We start from the raw sequence: 22,521 nt of genomic DNA, 5'->3' as shown, positions 1-22,521 counted from the left end.
AAGTTGTATTTTTTTTTGTTTATAGATTTTTTCAAGTGGAGAAGCATTCATTGAATTGACACGAGATGTTGGAAAGAGAAATAGACTTGTGATTGCGATAAACAAATCTTATGTAACTGTAAATAGTAGAAAACTAAGGATAATTTTCACATGTGAAGGAGTGGTGCTTACATGCATAGACATCCTTGAGGTCACAAGTCAAAACAGCTAAAGGCAACCCGAGCAAAGAAACGTAAGTGTCCATTTAAACTAGAAGGTCAAAAAATGACAAATACTAATGACTGGGCATTGATAGTGATATATGGGCTCCATAACCATTCTGCTACACATTATCTTTAAGGTCAGTCATTTGTTAGTAGTTTTCTAATCTTAATAAAGTGTAGAGCAATTTATTGGTTAATATGTCGAAGAACAATGTCAGACCAATAGATACATTCTATGTTTTAAATAATAGAAATTTGCATAATGCAACTACAGCACAAACAATCTAAAAAAATTAAAATATAAGGTGAAAGAATAAGTTGGGCGTTCGTAAATGCAACTTAGTCATGAGAAAATCGGCTAAGTACTAATATATTGAGTGGCATAGAAGTGATATCGATTCAGACTGTATTGGATATTTATTTTTAACACACCCCTCTACAATAGAATTATTGCGAGCTTTCTCGCGAGCAGCTTTCTCGATTGCACTTGCACATACAAAATCAATAGATATAATTTGCTATTGCCAGAGATAGTTGGTGTTACATTAACTGACTTGAAATTTTCAGTTTGCTGCGTATATCTTGAATTAGAGCTGGAGGATAACTATATCTAGGTATTGGAGAGACTGAAGTGTTATTATGAAAGAGAATAAGTTAAAAAGTGTTATTGTGATAAATAGAAGTCTAGCTTTAATGAATGCTAAAAAAAAAAAAAAAAAAATTCCAAGTGCAAGCACCCTTCTTTGTAGATAGCAAGCATAAAAAAAATGTATTGACTAATTGTAAGAATTTATTTGAATCTACCAGTGGTATATGCATTAGAGGAAGATTTTATACAACAGTTAAATGTACGGAGACATGAGAGTAACTTTACTGAAAACAAGGAATGAAAATATCACCACGCACTTACTTTATATGAATTTTATTTTTGGCCACCTTAGATTTCATATAATTTTGTTATGACCTATTAAACTTTATAGTTCATCTATTATAATCTCACTATTGACTACTCACCTCTTCAATTTCGTAAATCTTATGTCATCACTATGTCAAATTTATGGTTTCATTTTGGTCCATTCAAACTAAAATAATGGTTCTGACACTCGTCCTACATAATTGCTTGAGATGGCCAATGGGTTGTGTTGTGCCGGTCCGACCTATCAACAAAAGACCCATGTGTGCTTATTCTCGTGTTGTGCCGTGCCCACTATGTGTTTTATGCCGTACTTATATTTTTTTTATTTAGGCCCAACCCAGCACACGTGCCGTGCCCACACATGTCATGCCGTGGGCCGTGCCTAAAAAAAAAAAACCCAATAGGCTTTTTTTTTTTTTTTTTAAGAGCTCATCCCAAGTTGTTGGTGTATTTTTTCAAGTTTTTGTACTTTTGTAGGTTCATGTGCTTTTATTCAAATTTGATAAAATAAAATATTCAGAACTCAAGTCAATATTCAATACTAATAAACTAATAATAGTAAGAGAATGCAATATTAATTATTAAGTTTGACCATATGGTATTATAATTCTTTTTTAATACTTAACAACAACAATAATAATAAATTTTTCTTAAGGGTTAACTTAATTGTTAACTTGAACTTATATAGAGTCATAAATTATAGTTCATAATAATATTAATAGATATTTATAAATCGGAATATTTATAATTTTACTTATTAAAATCATAACATCAATTATTTATTCAATAAATTATAAACATAAATCAATTATAGTATTTTTTAATGAAGAATTAAATGAATTTAGAAAAATTGCACTAATAAAATATATTAAAAAAATTCAATTTCAAGTTATTTATAAAATTATAAAATTTTAAGTTTATTTTCATTAAAAAATTAAATGTGCTTATTGCGAGTTTTTTCTCGTGCAATTCTTTAGTCCATCTCTAATCGTGCTGTGTTTTTAAGGCTGTGTGCCTAAAATTCTAAGCTTGGCCCAACCCATGCGCGTACCGTACCATGCCGCATGCCCCACTAAAACGTGCTCATATCGTGCCATACTGTACGGACTTGTGTCGTACCCATATCGTGTCATGTACCGTTCGGCCCATTGACCATATCTAATATTTGCCTACTCAGACTTAACAATTAACAGTGTTCAGATAGCCGTACAGGAGGTGGCAGGCCAAATGAATCGTCTTTCCTTTAGATGATTTTGTTGTTCGGTTTCTAAATTTACGAAGAAATCTGAATTAGAGCAGAGCTTTCCACACCCCTTCAAAATCCTTATAAAGCCTCATTTTTTGTATTTATAGTTATGTTGTCACACAAAATTACACAAGAAAATTATGAATTTAGCCAAAAAAAATTATTTTTTTTCACCTGCAAACTATAAACCTTCCCATCTTTAAAACCTAATTTGGTAAATAATTAAATTTTGAAATAAACTCAAAATAATTTCGAGACTATCAAGTTATAAATTACCTAATTTTATTATCAAAAAGTATGTTTAGAATTTAATTAACTGTATTATTGTAACTTCAGCAAATGTAGGTGTTATAAAAATAACTATTAGGATAACTGTTTTATGGGGTGTTAGGAGCTCTCTTTGAACTCCATCGGCCTTTGATCAGAGCCACAACTGACTAACGCCCAGTTTCAATGGTAAGACAGCATGATCAATATGTACACAGCAGCATTAGAAAAGTTTATAATGCAAAAATAAAATTATTCTGTCTAATAAAAGGGAACTTATAACCAATTGTACACACCCCATCTCCACACAAACAAAATTTAAAAAATTTCTCTTGCAAGGCTGGTATGGTTTTTGCTCTTTCATGATGACGAACTCAGTACAAGCTGCAAAAACACAATTAAAAAAAAAAAGAGTATATCACACACCAAGATTTATCTCATTAACACATTGGAAACAAAAAGAAATGACAAGAAAAAAAAAATGATTTATGGTAAGTTAAGCTGTTAAGGGCATCAGTGAAAATCACAAGCCAAATTACCTTATTTTATTGAGATCTAGATTCCTCGGCTTACCAGTCTCGGCATCAGCGAAACCCCATGTGATTTCTCTTCTTTTCCTGGTATCTATACTCCTCTTCTTCCTAGGAAGGTTGCTACCAGAATCCTGCATGCATGCATAAATAGTTAAGCAACAAATTAAATAGAAACCAAAACTGAGCTTATTGATTTTGACTCTCACATTGGTGGGGTCAATAGCCGGTGGAGACTCAAGCTCCTGATGATCATTTCTACTGATTTCTCCTCTTTGCTTGGCAGCAATACTCCTCTTTTTCTTAGGTATATTGCTCCCACAATCCTGCATACGAGCATAAACACAGTAAAAAATTAAACAACAAATTAAATATAAGCCAAAACCAAGATTTGATTTAGCAGGTTCACTCACACAAGCAAGATCAACTACTGGCGGTGTCTCAGGATTATGCCTATGATTTTCTGGTAATGCCGGAGTAGTCAGCTGAATTTTTTTTTGCTTTGACTCCAAGTGCTTGTCAACTTCTTTAATTGACCTAAATTGCTTATTAGTACCTGGTTCATAATAAAACTGCACATTTGAAACACTTACAGTCAGTCAAACTGGCACCTACATATACCTTCATCCCATATGCTTTCGATATGTAATTATGTAGGAATTGGATCTGTTAATTGAAAGCACAATCAAAAAAATAATAATAACCTTACCATAATCATTTTTTGATAACAAAAATATGCCCACAGAATTAATTTTGGACCAACAATGGAGAAAAATTGAAGAAATAATCTCTTAGTTACATGGAAAATCCTCAATAATAAACATGAAAGTACCTACAAACTCTGTGTGTGTGTGTTTTCTGTTTTCTCTTTTTGAACAAAACGTCTTACCAGGACTCTATTAAAATAAAAACAAACTACCACATACACTCAGGGAGGACATAGTGAGCCTTACCTTAACAATCTGCAAGAAATAGAAAAAAAAAATCTCAAAACAATAAAGCCGGACTTAAACAGAAGAAAAACAAAAAACTGAATCTTATTAAAAAAACAATATACTGGGAAAATCAGTACATCATTGGAAAGCAGCTTAACAACTGGCAAAGGCATACCCCATAAATTTACTTTAGTAGGGGCAATTTCCAATTTAGCCAAACAACAACTGTTGTATACACAACAATCTAACCACCTGTATAATACTAAAGAAATCCAAAGTTAAAAGAGAAAAAATAACCTGGATCAGATAAAAACATTTTGAGAAACATAATGTGATCTAACCTAAAAAAATCTCAAGAAAATTCCAGGGTCATGCATATAGCTACTTCTATAGAGGTTAATTTCGGGTTATCCCCTCGTAAAATGGATATCTTTAGAATAACCCGAACTGTTGTAAACTTCAACTTACCCCCATTTCTGTTAAGAAGGCAAAATTTTTTTCATATATATATATAATGGGAAAATTTTGGATTACGCTATTGTGGAATAACAATCTTCAAAATACACCCAAACTGTTGTATAACTCTGGTTAACCCCTCTTTCTGTTTAGAAGACAAAAATTTTTCACCAACCCACCCCCACTTTTCCCTTTACATTTTGAACAAAAATACGGTAATTTGAAGTTTACAATAGTTTGGAGGATATCTTGAAGATTGTCATTTCACAAGGGAATAATCCAAAATGTACCCACTATATATATAAGACCCATATATAAAGGAAGCTCAGATTTCTCACCACAATCCTAGCAATATGAACAACATGCAAAGCAAAATTTTATTCTTTATAACAACTTTCAAAGCAATGAAAAGCCAAATAGATCAAAAGAAATCGAATGATGAAACAACCTGGTCAATTTTCCCAATATACTTGACACTGGTTCTTGGCCGCTGCTCATAATACCATCCATCTGGTAAACCAATTTTTTTGCCATCTAAGAATGGACCTTTAGCCTTTCTGCCCCTTCTTCGAGTTGAACTGCCAGCTTCCTCCATTTTCGCTTCTGCAAATTCAAAGAAAACCCACAAGCACAATACAGTTCAATAGAAATCTGAATTAAAAAGGTGGTATTGAAGAGATGACAGAGAGAGCGAGAATCTTTCTTTGTGTCAGATACATGCAACAAGATGCATGTTGACACGTAGTGTTTGCAGACGAAAGAAACGGCTTTGCAGAATTTGGACAGAAGAAATAATTGTTGTTCTTTCCTATTGGATTTTGCATATATTAATTATTTTACCCAAAATAGTGTAGGCTCTTATCTTAGACAACTTAGGCGGTTGCCGAGGGACCCACATAAAAAAAAGGCTCAAAAAATAAAATGTTTATAATTTATATATTAAAAGATGTTAATATTTGTTTTGCATCTAAAAAACAAACATATTTTCCTAATCAATAACCTTACATGTATGTACAAAATTTGAAAATAATTATAATAATTTTTTTTATAGAAATTATGTTATAATTTGAAAATAAACTGTTTCCTGAGTTGTTATCATTTCCCAAGCAAACTACCTTAATTATTTATCTTTTTTAAACAAATTCCACATAATCATTCTAAAACTCTATTAACAGCCATGATTTTGGTTTTAATGAAAATAACACTTTTCTTTTTTCCTATTCCTTGAGATTACAGTAATTTTTTTTTTTAAATTTATGTTTCTTGAAATCCGCTATTTCAGTAAGTAAATTTTCGTATAAAAGACCTGTAGACGTTAGCATCACAATCTTTCCTGTTATTCTAACTATTCTCTTATTAACTAGCAAACTGTTATTCCAGCTATTCTTTTATTAATTAGCAAACTATTGTTATTTGTATCTGAAGTTTTATTTTATTACAAATAGTGTGTTCCTCTTTTGTTCCAGTTTAATAATTTTCCATCTCAAAAACTAGTTAGAAGATTTTTATAAGATGAATAAATTCTATATCAATAATTTATGAGATCAATAAATTTTAAAGAAATAATTTTATGATGAAGGCCTAAAAAAAAAAAAAAAAAAATCTCTACACACCAAAACTTACAGGAGCTGTAACCAAACTTACAGGGGAAATTGATCAAAACCCCCTCTTTTTTGCATCAAGAAGAGCAGAAAGATACACTAAGACTCCACCAAAGTTAAATAATTTTTATGATGAAGTAAGCCAAGTGTTTAATTTTTCTATAAACCTCATAAAAGTTAAATTTCTACTATGTGCTTCAGAAAATACAAAGATTTCTATGCATTAAAATCAGTTTCTTGAATGCACATGGAGGGCCAAAATTCACACTAGGACTATTAAACCAACAAGTTTCCCAAAATGCTAGCAGATCATACTTAGATCTGCTAAAAATTAATACAATACAAAACCAGTAGGTGGGAGGCCAAGTCTACAAAGAATAGCCATTAGTTACCTTATGGTTCATCAAACCCTCCTTCCACATTATCCGGTAGAAGACAAACAATTTAAAAAATCTCACCAAACCTGAAAAAGTGATAATTCAAGCACTTATCTTACAAGAAAGAAAAATCTAGTGTGGATGTTGTTGCATAAAATAAAACTGTTTCCCTATGTCACCTGGCTTGTGGTCGTTCCAACAATTAATAAAACAATCACCATCCATTGCCAATTTGAGAGTTTCTGTAATAGCCTGAAGCATTGAATAAAATAAAACTCTTGTTAATTAACAGCCAAGTGAACATTATCATGAATCAGATATATGATTAAAGGAACGGAAAATAAGCTTAGCTTCCTCACTGATATCACTCATATCACTACCTCCAAATCCATCCACCTCAGAAAAGGTAGATTCTTTATAAGGTGGTTTCATTGAAAAAAACTTATGGAAAAAATTCAAAACAAACAATATCAACATCTGAAAACAAGAACGATAGATAATAAATTACAGCATTCCTTTGTTCAAGAAAATTCAAAGAAAAAGAATAAAGATAAAAATCTACTAGATTTTATTTGGTCATCGACTTAATTTTACCACAACCAGATCATTAAAACATCCACACCTGAGCGCACAGAAAATATACATATTTAGCATCATAATATCCTCACAAAAGAGTTTTGTGGTCAATAAGCTCCTGAGCAACCCGAAAAATGAAAACAACATTTCGCGCTCTCTTTGGCTTACAAGAAACCCATAAAACGAATTGAAACAAGATCACCAATAAAACTAAAGCTATGTGATGGCATTCTTTCACGTCATGAATAAGAAGAATTCTAGAAAACATTAGAGATAATACAATCAATTAATGCATGAATGACATGTATAGTTGAATCTTATATAACTACCACTTGGATGCTGATTTTTCAAATTCAATGCACACATGCCATAATATCATTTATTTGTTGTATGACTGACATGGTACCTCAAACACTATCGTATAATGTGATTTTCTCTAAGATTTTATATTTCGATTTTCTTTTCATTTCCTGCATCATCATTGAAAATAAAAACAGAAATGTAAGTATACTAATACATAAACAACTAACTACCAAGAGTATAAATTATTAATCCAAAGCCACAAAGGCATAACACTCAAATCTTTGCAATTTTTTTTTTTCCATTTTCTAGGCAACCAAACAGATAATTAGCACAAAAACAATAAACACAAACAAAACCTCAGTTTATCTCTCAGTAATCAAACAGACCAAATAACTAAAAAATAAAAAGGTAATCATCAAATTTTTTCACCAAAATCAAGCTAGCCTACTGGAATTGAAACTGAAATCTTAGATATATGAGAAATCAACCAAAAATTGGAACAATAAAAATTAAGAGCGAATGAAAAATGCATACCGTGCAAGTGGTTGTTCAAGCATCATGCTTCCGACTAGAGACTTTTCCCGTCGCCGGAAATATTCACATCGCCGACAATGGCTTCTGTTTAGAAAGCGAACGGGAAATTTGCCAAGGAGCGGATCGGGGCAGGAATTTACCAGTCGGTATTTATCTGGTTACACCCCCATTTTATTTTGTGATGTGTAAGGACTGAAATACCCTTATATAAAATATGGAATCTCTAATTTACAGGGCCTAGAATTGGTAAAATTTGACACAATTCAATTACTCCACACGAATAAATAGGTATGAATCATTAAATTTGACACGATTATTAAATGGACCGGGTCTCGATACATTTTTTTTTGTGTAGGGTTATAGTTAGAGTTCTTGACCAATTTACCCGACTAACGACACAATTATATTTTCTTTTTTTAAATTAATTTCTAAATTTTTGATACTAAAAATCAAGTATTGAATATGATTATCTCTTTTTATTTTTTTTGAAGGATAGATATATACTTAGTGTTTTATTTATAAAATTTTATATAGATTTAGAATTTTAATAGTGTAAGTCTGTAGAATATTGAAACACAGGTATATTTTATGATATTGATATACAATATTATTTACATATATAATTAAAATTTTATAGTATAAATGTGTGATATTTTAGGATATGTGTATATATGTGTGTATAACATTTATTAAATATGTAGCTATTAAACTAGTTATTGAGCAACTTATTTATTTTCTGCGTCGGATTTAAATCTTAATATTTTAACATAATTATTAAATGAATCGTATTTGAGTCGACCTAAATTTGACACGGTACGAAACTAACACGACACGAACACGACCCAACAACTCATTTTACCAACTCTAAGTCAGAACCCCATTGAATACTCAACACAAGTTCTACTTATTACTGTCATTGTATTTCCTCTTCGGAGGCCGTGATATACTTTCAGCAAAATTACCCTTGTCAGTCTTTCAAACTAAATAGAGAAAATACCCTTATTCATCCTCATAATTTCTTTCTTATCAGCTGGCGGCATTCTCAGCAAGACAGCAACTGCCGTATCTTTCTCGATTGCAAATTTTTAACTAAAATCGGCTCATTTTTTTTCTGTTGTTCTTAAATACAGTAATTCTATGAATGACTTCTTGAAGATTTTATTGAGTTAAAAAAAGAAACTGTTTATAAAATAGTTTAATGAAATTATGAACGACAGGTGTTCGATAAAATGCCTCTTTGGGTTTTGAATACAACAATAAGTGCTTTTTGTTGATTTTTTTTTCTAATTTCTGACGGATAGCATGTTTTTGATGGGTATATATTAAATATTAAATTTAAGATTGGAGCAAAGTTCAGCTTTTTTAATTCGTTTGGTTTATACAATGCAATATGCATTGACTTGCATTTTATGCAGAGCATGAGTCACGAGAGGCCTGGTTGTCTAGGGAAGACGATAATTTTGTAAACAACAATGTTGGCCTTGTATGATTCACTCCTTCATTTAGTATTGGATGCTTACTTGACCATTCTATAAAATTGTAATATTGTCTTGTATAATTTGGATGCTGTTAAGCTTAGTATTAACATTATGGGCTACATTTTCATTTAATGTGGAGCTGTGAAAATTCAGGTCTTTAATGTGTTTTCAGTCCATTTCAAAAGAGGGAAATATGGGATCGGTTGTTAATATAGTAGCTGAATACAAAGTGTACTTTTTGTCAAATTGCTCGACTTTAATCGTGTAATTAATACCATACTTCTTCATTTAGTAAAATTGGATGCTTACTGGACCATTCTATAAATTTGTAATATTGACTTGTATAACTTGGATGTTGTACCGTGATTTTTTGGTGTTTTATAGCTGCACGCGTTTTGGAAGAGAACTTGCAGACATGCCTTGTCGAATAGGCGGCATTCAGCTGGGTTGGCATAGCATAGAGAAGCAGAACATAAAATGGAATGTGTTAAGTCTTTCATCAAAATCATTATTTCTTCATTTTGTTTGAAATGGTGTTAGAGTCAAAAGATGATATAAATTAATGGAAACCAGTTAATCGCAATGATCCTACTTCGTACTTTGTTATTTGGAAATACATTGTGAAGATACATTTTGGAAAAGTTGTCATTTGATGTAATTAACAACCGAATGTGGTTGTCTTTTGATTGTTCTCTGATAATTGTACAAGATATTTTTTAAAACTATTTTTCCATATTATTACAAATTAAAATTGATGGTGAATTTGGAGCATTATCTTACCCTTCCCTTTTCTTTTTAGATTTTACATCATAAATATTTCACAAGAAATTTTTGGTCATATACAAATCATAGAGTATTATGTCCAATTTCTAGACTGCAGTCGAGTAAATTGATAAATACACAATTGAAGTTGAGTTAAAAAAAAAAAATTAATGTGTTGTTGGAATCTAAATATATCAAACAACATCCAATATAGATGTGAAGCAGATACAATTTTACTTGTCGTGAATACTTTGTAAACTGATTTTAATAATCATTCATTTGCTTCAAACTGTCAACCCTTGTCTCATAAATAGGGATGACAAAATAACCCAAACCCGGATAAACCTAGATGATTCGGGTCGGGTTCAACTGATACTGCATTTAAATAATATGCGGATCTAGTATCAATTTTTTGGAACTTGAACATATCTAGGTTCGGTTCCGGGTTTAGCTGAATTCGTATGTCCAGAACTTGGACTCGGATATATTTATTTACATTTTAGGCTTTTAGCTCAACACGACTGCCACTATTTCCTCTGTTTTTCATCTCCTAAATTACCAATTCACAGTCGCCACCATTTTCTCTCATTTTCATCTCCCGAATTCATCAATTTAAATCATTATCAATCATCAATTTAGGGATGGCAAAATCTGGATTTGGGTCCGGGTTTAGCCTTCCCGATTCCGGACTAGGACACCATTTCTTTTTCTCGGACCCAGATTAAAACCTGATTTTTTTGCACCCGGGTCCGGGCCGGGTTCAACCCCGAAAAATCAGGGTTTTCGGATTCTGGGTTTTGAACTCGATCAATGAATTAGTTTTTAAAATTCTTAAAAATAAAATCTTAATACATTTCCAAGCAATAACACATCGAGATTGTAGGTCATTCATAAACAATACAAATTTCTAAGCAATAACACATCTAATGATATAAATCCATAAATTTCAATGTTTCAAGTAATAAAATAGCCACAAATATAAATTGATAACACAAGTCTACAATTCAAAGTTCAAATTTCAAACCACAAATCTAAAGTCTAAATTTTTCTCCACCATTTTCTATTCTTCTTCACTTGACTCACTGTTGCTCACAGCTCACCCATCAAACTTTCATCAATCAATTGTTTTACAGCAAGTATTGCTTCCTCTGGAATTCCATCTAAAAGACATGCATAAATCATAAACATAAGAAACAAAACAGCTAGTTAATGATAAATTGATACTATAACAAATTAAATTATTTTGTCTAATAAATAAAATTTCCATACCTTTTAGGTTTTAGTAAAGCCAAAACCAATTTTGAGTACACACCAACGCCTCCACTGTAGATGGATGAAGTCTATTGCGATGAGAACTCAAATGTCTACCTCTAGTGCTAAAAGCGGACTCAGAAGCAACTATTGATACAAGAATGACCAAAAAGTCTCTCGCAATCTTTGCAAGTATGAGATATTTGCCTTGATTATTCTTTCACCATGACAAAATATCAAATTGACTAGTTGAAGGTAAAGTACTTTCCTCAAGATAAAACTCCAATTCTGTTTTGAAAAGATTATTCTGTGAGTTCTGATTTCTAAATGATTCCCACTCATTAGCCATCTCATCTAAGTCCAACATAATAGAATCCTCTGTTGTAGCATATTGAGAACTAGCTGAACTATTAACCCCTCAGTTTGTATATGATGAATACTTTACTTCATACTCATGCACTAAATAAAAAAATAATTTGTGCACTCTTTCAATTTTGGATTTAGCTCTTTCTCTATAGATTTTGGGAAATAAAAAGTTAATTAACAACATTTTACTTCTAGGATCTAACAAAGTCCCCACGGCAAGAACTCCATGAATAACATCCTAGTATTGTCATACTTTGGGATCATCTTAGTGGCCATATTTTTTTAGCCCCTCAATTGATGATTGTAACCATGCATTCATTGACAATATAATTTTACAAATCTTCCCAAAAAATAAATTAGATGTCGGATATTATGTCCCTAACAAAAGTTCTGTCAACTTATAAAAAAGTCTTCAAATACTCACACATAAGCTTTGAAAAATTCCACTCCAACTCACTAGGCAAAGATGTATAATTTCTATCACGTTTATTTAAACAAATAAATACATCTTTATACAATAAAGCCGTACTAAGTATCAAATAAGTGAAATTCCACTAGTTTTACAATCAAGTGCTAAGTTCTTAGTTTCTTTAACACCTAATTATTTTTTGGTAGCCTCAAAATTTTTAACTTTAGCAAATGTTGCTGTCCAGTAATGGACACTCTCTCTAATTTTTTCAACTTCTTTTTGAATCACAGATAAACCATCCTTAACTATCAAGTTCAATATATGAGCACAACAACGCATGTGAAAGAATTTGCCACCCATAACCATTGAACTAGTTGAAAATTTCCCTAACAACAAATCAATCATAGAATCATTTGCAGAACAATTATCAATAGTTAGAGTAGACAACTTTTTATTTATATTCCACTCCATCAAACACTCATACAACTCATTGCACATAACTTCACCACTATGTGGAGCTGGCACATATATAAATCTAAAAATGTAAAAAAAATAATCAAAATATTATATAATGCAAACATTCATTTATGTTGAAATGAAAAAAAAGTCTCGAGATTATTACCTCATAATACGACTTCGCAACACCCATGAGCTATCAATGTAATGTGCCGTAACAACCATGTACCTTTTTTTTGTTACTAGCAGTCCACATATCTGTTGTAATTGCAATCCTACTCTCACAAGCTTTCAAAAATACTCATTGCCTTTGTCTTCTTAATATCATAAAGCTTTAAAATTTCAGTTTTGATAGTGTTTATACTAATAGTCTAAATTGATTGTTGGAAAAGCTTCAACAATTCGTAAAACTCAATATATTCAACAAAAGATAACAGAAGCTCATGCAATACAATCATTCTAGCTATAAAAACCTTCACTGTTGCCATATCCCACTTTGGTTTAGTACTATAATTACTAAGAATAGTGGTGCTATTTGCTTTAGAAGAAAGAGAAAAGTGCATTTGCTGTACATTCTTGAATAACCTTATAGGACAACGTTTAGTATGATTAATCAAGTGATTAGTGCCACGAGAATAGTGTCCTGGCATAACTAACCCATAATAATTACAAATCGCTTGAATTTTCTTGCCTAACTTAACTTTCTTAAAATGATTCCAAGCATCGGAAACTAATCTACTTGAATTGCTCCTTTCACTGTCAGCACCTCATTTTTTTAATAGCAGTATTACCCCTACGATCACGGCCACTCCCACTCCCTTGCTCTATTGTTGTTGAATCTAGTTATAATTCAGCAGCTGTCTCATTATTTTCTATTGCCATATTCATCTCGACCCTTACACCCACACTTTCATCAGTCTTAGAGATGTCCAAATCAACTCTTTGTTCATTTTCCATTACGAATTTGACACCCTACAAGAATTATGTCAAAACAAATTAAACTAACCCACCATTCCTCCAATTTCTTTCATTTTATGTGTTATTTTTAACTGTAACAACCTTCTAACATTTTAAAGTTACCATTTCCAAATATTAACAGCAACAATAAAAAATATTTAAAGCATAAATCAAATAACAAAGCATAACACAACACAAATCACATATTAGAGCAAACATAGCACAAATCAAATAAGCGTCAGTCATAACAAAGTATAAAAACATCAAAACGAAAGGCCAAAACCTCACAATTCACGTTGGTGTGTCAATGGTGCTCACGACAGCCGATGATGAAGGTGCGCTATCACAGCTCAAAAAATGGCAGCCGATGATGATGATGATGAATAGAGGAGCTGTAAGCCTGCGATGGTAGTGAACTTGAGAGTACGAGTTGCGACGGTTGCGAACCCAAACTTGTGACGGCAACAGCCTGGATTGTATTTGGCACTTTGCCTGCAGCAGGCGGCAGCTGCGATATGTGACTATGGATAAATTAAATTAGGGTTTTTTTTCATGTTTGTATTTGTATTAATTAATAAATATAATTAAAAACTAATATTAAAATAAGATATCTAGGTCTAAGTTCTGGATATACGAGTTAACTCAAGCTTGGAACCGGACCCGGATATATCCGAGTCACTAAAATTTATTCCGGATCCAGATTTTTTTACACTTTGGTACGGGTTCAACTTGGCTCGGATTATCCGGGTTTGTCTGGGTCTGGGTTAAACTGCCATCCCTAATCATTATCATCAAAATCATCATCGAAGGCTTGAATTTCAATGTAACTCCTAAACTCACTCACGATCACGACTGGCTACAGATAATCACGCACATGAAGTGATGAATTGGGATTCACAAACGTAGATGAAACAGTGACCAGCGGCACAAACTTGTTGGATTTTCATTCGCCGTCATCATTTATGTTCTATTTGGTATAATTTTAACTTTTGTTTGATGATGACAAGCTGACAATCACAAAATCTGGGTTTTGTTTTGTAGTTTTGCTTTACTGTTTTGTTATATTCTTTAATCAATTTCTTCCATTTGATTTAAATATTGCTCCTATTTTGATATTGAAGCAATCGGTGATGGAAAAAAGTTATAAAGTTGAATATTGATAGTGCCTTACCTTTGTTTTTCCATTCAGAAACAAGCCTAAAAACGGTGCCCATTTGGGTTCAAAATCCGGATTCTAAAAACCCATATTTTTCAAGGTTGAACCCGGTCCACACCCGTAGTTTAAAAATCTAGGTTTATTTCTGGATCCGGTATAACACATTGTCATCAAGGTCCGGAATCGAAATGCACGAACTTAGACTCCGACCCAAATTTTGCCATCCCTACTCATAAACCTCTGACTACTGCCCTTTTAAAGCAAAGTAACACAAATGCGCTCTTAACCTTGAGAAAAATGTCCTAATATTTTTTTTGGCACCCTTTTTTCGCTCTTCCATAAAGGGAAAAACCTCATTAAAATGTACTTTATCTGAAACCTCTCCTTCCTCTTGAGGAACAACATGATAAATTGCATTTGTAAATTCATAGTATATACAAAACAAAATAATTACACTTAATAAAAGAAACTCATAAAGGGAAAAACCTCATTAAAATGTACTTTATCCTAGAAAATCCTTTAACTTGCTGATTGCACTCTTTTTAATAATGGGATGTCGAAGAGTATAGACCAATACGTGTAACTTGACCACTTATATATATAACTTTCCTATTATCATTAGGTATTCTTATTTCTGCCTATTGTAAAAATAGAAATTATCCTTCAGTATCTAAACATTAAAGGCCCACGCCTTGTTAGATGTATTAAAGCCCAAATTATTGAAAACTTTAATAAATCACTTTTAATTAAGCTTAACCTTATATAACAATTTACAATACATAATTATTTACATATAAGCCTAACATTGGATTAAGGATCCAACAAATTGGATTAAAATCCAACAATCTACTACTTGGGCTATTTGTGTAACCTTATAACCATGTTTTACAAAAATAACCTTATGAGCTCAGTGTTACTGTCATTAACAAAATGTATCTATAACCAATCTGATCCATAAATCATACTAACATATGGCCAAAACGACCTTTGTTACAACAATCATAAATCGACCCATTAGCTGTCACTATACTAATACAATTGAATGACATGGATTGTGATATGCATCTACACCGTGGAAATTTCTTGCAATATAATTTTAATATGCCTATTTCCAACTAGTCTACCTTAAATCTTAGTGAGATCAAATCATACCAAAATTAGAGTGTGAATAATCAAAACTTTATTTCTACAGAAATAACCTTATTCATTGCTGAAATAACTGAAGAATATCTATATCATAAGAACATCTAAAATCATGAACACCCACTAAAATCGAATATCCTTTAGTGATACCACACCCATATGAGCAGTGTGCTCATAAAACATTTTGAATGACAATCCCTTAGTAAGTGGATCCGTAATTATGGAGTTTGTTCCAATGTGCTCTATAGATAACTAGCCACTATGAACTCTTTCTTTAACAACTAGGAACTTGATGTCTAATGCTTCGATTTTGTCGAGCTCTTGTTGTTATTAGAGTACAATATTGTCGACTTACTATCACAAAATAATTTGAGTTTCAATACCATCTACTATGCGCAACCCTGTAATAAATTCTATAGTTATATTTCATGATTGGACACTTCATAACATGCTATAAACTTTGCTACCATTGTAGAAGAGGCTATAAAAGAGTATTTAGCACTCTTTCAGGAGATAGCACCCACAATTAGTAGATAGATATAACATAATGTGGATTTTATACTATCTTAGCATCCAGAAAAATCAGCGTCATATGCTTAATGATCTTAAGTTGATCTGACCTTTGATATCTGAACATGTAGTTTTTTTTTCTTTGTAAGTACCACAAGACTTGTTTGACTGCTTTTCAATAGTCTATTCCTGGATTACTTAAACATCTAGCCAACATCGTAGTAATGTACACAATATCTGGTCACGTACATGAAATATTAATTAGGCAACCCCAAAAATGGGGGTGAATTGAGATTTTAAAAAATTTAAGCAATTAAAACTTTAATGCAATTTAAACAAAGCAACCAAATTCAAAATAAACAAATTAATGTGCAATGAAAATAAAGAGATAAGGTAAGAGAGAGCAAACACGCGATTTTTATGTGGTTCGGCTAATCATGCCTACGTCCACGCCTCCAAGCTCACCAAGCTTGAGGATATCACTAAACAAGCCTCCAAGGCTTTAACGATTCTTACAATTGACTTCTAAGGTGTCAATAGACGTTTACAACAAGAGATTATCCCCAATCTCTTAACCCAAGTGCGTCCCAACACTTACAATTACTCAACTTGTTTTACAAAAATGATTACAAATAAATTTCTCTCACTAAATGTGTTTTATTACAAATGAAAGCTCAATGTGAGAATGAATTAAATGAATACACAAATTTTATGCTTAGATTGCAGAGGATTGCTCAATGATAACAATGGTTGTCTCTCTTCTTTTGAATTTGATTGAAGCAATTTTATAGTTGGAGTAGAAAACTAGTTGTTATTGAGTTTTTGTTGATAACCGACTTGCCGTTTTGTGTTAACCGGATTGACTTTTGATGTTACCGTTCTATTCAAAGATTTTAATTTTTAAACATCTGATTTATCGCTTTTCATTTTTTTGGTTAACCGTTTTTACTCTAGAGAGCTTTTGCTTAATAACCCGTTTGCTACTTTGGTGAATCCGATTAACCGCTTGCTACAGTGAAACAGCTATTTTTCAAAATTATATTTTTACCTTAAAACTTTATAAAATCATACTATGGCCCAAATCTTTATAGAACTTTGCAAATAGGTCCATTTTTAGAATTTTAAAATAATGCTTGTTGATTTCAAAGTTTTCAAAACTTTTCAATTTAAACCATAAACTTGAAAAAAATCAATTTCACAAAATATTTTCTTGCTTAAAAAAACATAATGTGTAATTCTTTGTTTATCCAAAACATGTGATTTGTTATCATCAAAATTATCTTTTTATAGCCATATAGGCTAACAGTATAAACCTGAGTATACATCAGACTTCTTACTACTGATGTATATGGAATCTTTTATATTTTCTTTACTTTAAAATTATTCTTAGAATACTGATTGAGACTACTTGTCTAATTTAGCCATACAGATATTACATGGTTTACAATCTTGCATGCCATATCTCTTGAGAACCTTTTTGATATAGCTCATTTGTGATAATCAAAGATACTTCGAGAGAGATCTTGGTATATCTATATGCCTAATACAAAAGATACGTCACCAAGAACGTTCATCTTAAAATTCTTAGCTAAAAATCTCTTGGTATCGTGCAATAAGCCTATATCATTACTGGCAAGCAAAATGTAATTGACGTATAAAATCAAAAAAATATGCTTACTCCTATAGAACTTATAGTATATGCAATCGTCGACCAAATTCATCTCAAAATTAAATGAGATGATCACTTGATAAAATGTGCAATATAGTCGGGATAGTTGGTTAAGCTCATAGATGGATTTCTTAAGTTCGCAAACTATATTCTTCGGGTTACCTGACACAAAATTTTTTGGTTGCATCAAATAGATCATCTCATCAATATCACTATTAAGAAACACTATCTTCACATCCATTTGATGTAACCCAAGATTGAAATGCACCAGTAATGTCATTACTATTTTGAAAGAGTTTTTCAAAGAAACTAGAGAGAAAGTCTCTTTATTGTTGATTCATTATTTCTATATAAAGCTCATTCTGATAAGATAAATCTTATACCTTCTATATTGCCTTTTGAATCCCTCTTAGTTTTAAATCGCCACTTGTAACTAATATGTTTTCCACTTTTTGGTAATGGTATAAAATCTTATACGTCATCAACTTTATCTCCTCATTCATAGCATCAATCCACTTTTGAGAGTTAAAATTTGCCATAACTTGATGGAAATTGGTTAGATCATCTTCCATCACGCCAATGTCTATTTCATGTTCTTCGAAAAATATAATGTAGTCATTTGGTACTGTACTTCTCCTTTCTTTAGTGGATCTCTCTAATGGCACATGTTCTTGAGGTGATAGAGTTTATTCTTTTGTAAAAATTTCTTGTATAAAGTTCTCCAACATTGTTTTTATTTATTATGTCTTTAATAAAGTCAGGATGATTCCTTGATCCATGCCAATAACTCCTGTAAGAATATTAACTCATGTGAGAATATTAACATATTCTTTTTAAAAAAGAAAGTCCCTAACTTTATCTCCTCCTTCCGAACTCAACATCGTTAAAGAACCAAACATTTCTCGACTAAAAAATTAACTTAGTCGTGAGATCATAGAACTTGTACCCCTTAAATATTTCAAAATATCTAATAAAATATCAGCTACTCGTCCTTGAGTCCAGTTTCTTTTATTAGGCCTATAAGGCTTTGCCTCACCTGGACATCCCTAAAGATGCAAGTGCTTTAGACTAGGCTTCTTACATGTCCAAAGTTCAAAAGGGGTTTTGGCGGTCGCTTTGGTTGGAACTTGACAACAACACTAACACTTCAATCACACAATCATGCAATAACAACTTAGCTCTGTTATCAAATTTGCAAGTGCTTTAGACTAGGCTTCTTACTTGTCTAAAGTTCATAAGAGGTTTTGGCGGTCGCTTTGGTTGGAACTTGCCAACAATACTAACACTTTAATCACACAATCATGCAACAGCTTAACTATGTTATCAATTTGCAAGGATTCTTCAACCTTCAGATCACACTTTTAATCATGAAAAATTGTCATAGTAGTTCAGTTGTAGACTTAAGCCTTACTCTGTCCAAAGTGTGTGTGTGTGTGTCACTTTGATCAAATTCTAGAGGTACTGCAGCATTGCACATACATTATATATAACTTAGAGGTAAAACATAAGTACATTCACATACGGGGTCACAAATAAGATCAAACTATGTTATAGTAATTTTTTTTTTCACTTCAAATTCTCTTTAATGTATCATTGATTTTTCATGTGAATGTCTATCTCTTGTAATGAAGACACCCAATTACTTAACCAATGCACAGATCAGAGTTACTGTAGCAATAACATGTAAAATGCTATAACATAGTCTTATCTATAGACACCTTTAACTCAAGACTGAACATGGGACTCATGAACAAACTTGACTACTCAATATAGTCTTTTTTTTATAGATGCTACAACAATGCTTATAGCTCTTGTTGCCTTTTGACTCAAGTTTGCATATGGGTTACATACTCAAGCTTGATTACTCAACAATTTAAGCCATTGGAGTAGAGTTTATTTAATAACAAGCACAGTTTAGCAAAAATTTTCCTCCAAACTTAAGATATTTTCTACCTTTTTTGGTTTTCTTGGCTCTACTATAGCATTCTCATGAAACTCAACTAAAGTCTAAATGTTGAGACAAAATTTCAACCTTCATCTATAAACTATCCCTACTTGGCAGTCACAAATACTAGATGACACTCAATTTATCTTCATTAGGTTTTTCAATCTATACATAAATATTGGATAATAGAGCTACCCATAACACGCAACACAAACACATGCACTCACAAGCACATTACGCCATAACACAACCCCTCAAAACTTGAGAGGCGCTGTGTTCTTACAAGCACACAAAATAAAACAAGACAAACATGCGTACATTAGCAAGAAAGAAATGTAAAATGAACAAGCTAAGATAAATAAATAAAAGAAAAGTTTCAGAGGTTGGAAAATTAAATGGGACTGGTAGGGGATACACCCATATTAACTTCTTCTTAGTTGCACTTCGTAAACATTCCTTAGGTGAACCTTGTGTTATAGCAGCTGACTACTTCTTTTTTTTACTCTAAGTTAGACGGATTAGTGGGTTTCCGACATGTTCAATAGCTGTGGGCTGAGTTGGTCTTGTTCGCTTGTGCTTTGGCTCTTCTCGTGTTGTAGCACCTCTAGAAGTTTGTGCCTCTTTGCGTTTACTGGATGCCCTAGGAGTTGTGGCAGGAGATTTGGTTAGAGTTTGTTGTGTAATAGCTAGAGCAGGTTTTGCTGCAGCAAGTTCCTCAGCAGTGATGCTGGCAATAAGGTCTCTCAGGCTACTTATTGTTTATTCTGTTCTAGCAATTTTGCTAATATCTTGCTCTATAGCTGCATCAACATCCTCTTCCCAATCTGATTCTGACTCTTTTTCTTCCAAAATCTTCTCGTTTCTTTTGCGAGAGGGAGTCACCATTGGGGTTCTGCCTCTCTTTCCTATTTTTCTTCCCATTCTCAGTCTTTTGTTTCTGTCTCAACATCGTCTGCTTCTTTTTGCTCTAGCTATTGATTTTCCTCAGACTCTCCTCTTTTTTTTTTCTTGCAGTATCTTCACTTTCTTCTACTGCAGCTGCTTCCTCTGCCTCTCTTTCCTATTTTTCCATCTGGGCTTGGACACATGCCTACACTGCCTTGCTAAGCGCTTGAAGTATATTCTCGACCCCAATAGCCTTTTCTGTCCTCACTATAGTAGAGTGTTTTAGAGTTGCTACAGCTGTAGACTCTCCGGCAATTCTTTTCACTATTCTAGTTGTGATGGCCCCTTAATTCTTTACCTATGCATCACCTGCCTTAAACTTCACCCCTGAGGCCTCATATATACCTGTGATCAAGGAATGGAATGCCAAGGCTGTTGATTTTTGTTTTCTTGTTACAAAGTCTCAAATTTTTTTTTTATGATTTTGCCTATATCTATGGTTAACCTTTTTACTATGGCATATAGGAGTATTAGTCGGTCCTATGAAACCATAGTGGTGTGGGTGGTAGACATTAACCTAGATTTTAAGAATTTGACCCAAACTTTAGCTATGTGTTTCAAATTGATTCTGTTAATCAAACGACCTTCTTCATTCATCTATGGACTACCCGGGATAGTTAAGGTTTTGAATACTTCCCCCCATTTCTTAACGATCTTTTTCTCAACAATTTGGGTATATTCACATTCAATAACAGTGGGTAAATCATAAAAGACTTTAATAACCTTAGAGTCTAAAAAAACTTGGACTTGCCTCACAAAAATATTGCGTTGATCCTGCTGCAGCACGTTGGAGTAGAATTCTTTAACAACTGGGATGATTGGGTCTTGAAGGTGAGAATAAAATTTTAGCCATTCTTGCCTTGCTACAATATTATGAATGCTGTCCATTACACCTGTGGGTTGCTTGGGGAATATGAAACCCTTTTCCTCCTAAATCTTCCTTGGCTCTATAAATTCTTCAAATTTGTCCTCGGCTTTGTAGTTATAGAAGCGGGAATGATTCTTTAATCGAGCAGCTGTTTTCTTGTACCTCGTCATTACTAAAGCAGACAGAACAGAGTTGTATGGTACCTAAAAAGAGAAATAAATCATAAAAAGAATTGTAGTTAGTGATAAGAGTGATCGATGGTAGTGGGAAAGAAGGGGAAAAATTGTGATGAGAGTGAAAAATCGCTACAATAATAGTTGGCGAAAATATAGAAAAAAGGAAAGTAATTAATAGAATAAGTATTGAAAGAATATTTAAAATTAAAAAAATCCAAATTTAAAAAGGAAAGGATATTGGTCTCGAGAATTTAGGGATTGCACAATCCTTCCTTATCTGTAACTCTGATCTGCTGACGTCATCCGGACAAAACTCTTAACGGTAAGAAAAATTTCCATGACTGTGTCACTGCAATGGTAAAAAATCACTGCTACAACAATTAATTTGGTGCTACAGCAACTGCGATAAAGTCCCCTGTTGGATGAAAACTATTTTCTAGCTGTCATATTGTATGTAGTGCTGCAACAACTTATGTCAGTTTCTTA

At 32.5% G+C, this 22,521-nt stretch overlaps 1 protein-coding gene across 3 annotated transcripts; it reads right to left on the bottom strand.

Moving 5' to 3' along the window:
• Positions 1-2,722: 2,722 nt before the first annotated feature.
• On the bottom strand, positions 2,723-8,084 carry LOC18039194. 3 transcript variants are annotated; one of them, XM_024182118.1, is made up of 8 exons: positions 7,945-8,084; positions 6,711-6,783; positions 6,547-6,617; positions 5,002-5,156; positions 3,576-3,734; positions 3,372-3,488; positions 3,172-3,296; positions 2,723-3,016 (listed from the first exon to the last, which is right to left on the bottom strand). In XM_024182118.1, exons 4-8 carry the CDS (start codon positions 5,146-5,148, stop codon positions 3,007-3,009), a joined length of 558 nt encoding a protein of 185 aa, XP_024037886.1. In that variant the 5' UTR covers positions 5,149-5,156; positions 6,547-6,617; positions 6,711-6,783; positions 7,945-8,084; the 3' UTR covers positions 2,723-3,006. The 3 variants fall into 3 exon arrangements, with proteins under 3 accessions (XP_024037886.1, XP_006429089.2, XP_024037885.1); XM_006429026.2 differs by having other exon boundaries at positions 3,206-3,296; XM_024182117.1 differs by lacking the exon at positions 7,945-8,084 and adding an exon at positions 7,514-7,533 and having other exon boundaries at positions 3,206-3,296.
• Positions 8,085-22,521: the final 14,437 nt, after the last annotated feature.

Source organism: Citrus clementina, unplaced genomic scaffold, assembly GCF_000493195.1.
Source record: "Citrus clementina cultivar Clemenules unplaced genomic scaffold, Citrus_clementina_v1.0 scaffold_6, whole genome shotgun sequence".
NCBI lineage: Eukaryota > Viridiplantae > Streptophyta > Magnoliopsida > Sapindales > Rutaceae > Citrus > Citrus x clementina.
The sequence above is the reverse complement of the archived record's forward strand: the minus strand, read 5'-3'. Positions and strand labels throughout refer to the sequence as shown.

Excerpts from the sequence above, each read along its gene's own strand:
- LOC18039194 (XM_006429026.2), bottom strand. The coding sequence starts at position 5,148 with ATGGAGGAAGCTGGCAGTTCAACTCGAAGAAGGGGCAGAAAGGCTAAA. Across the intron at positions 3,489-3,575 it reads CAGTAGTTGATCTTGCTTGT|GATTGTGGGAGCAATATACC; the intron begins GTGAGTGAACCT and ends GCTCGTATGCAG. Across the intron at positions 3,297-3,371 it reads CGGCTATTGACCCCACCAAT|GATTCTGGTAGCAACCTTCC; the intron begins GTGAGAGTCAAA and ends GCATGCATGCAG.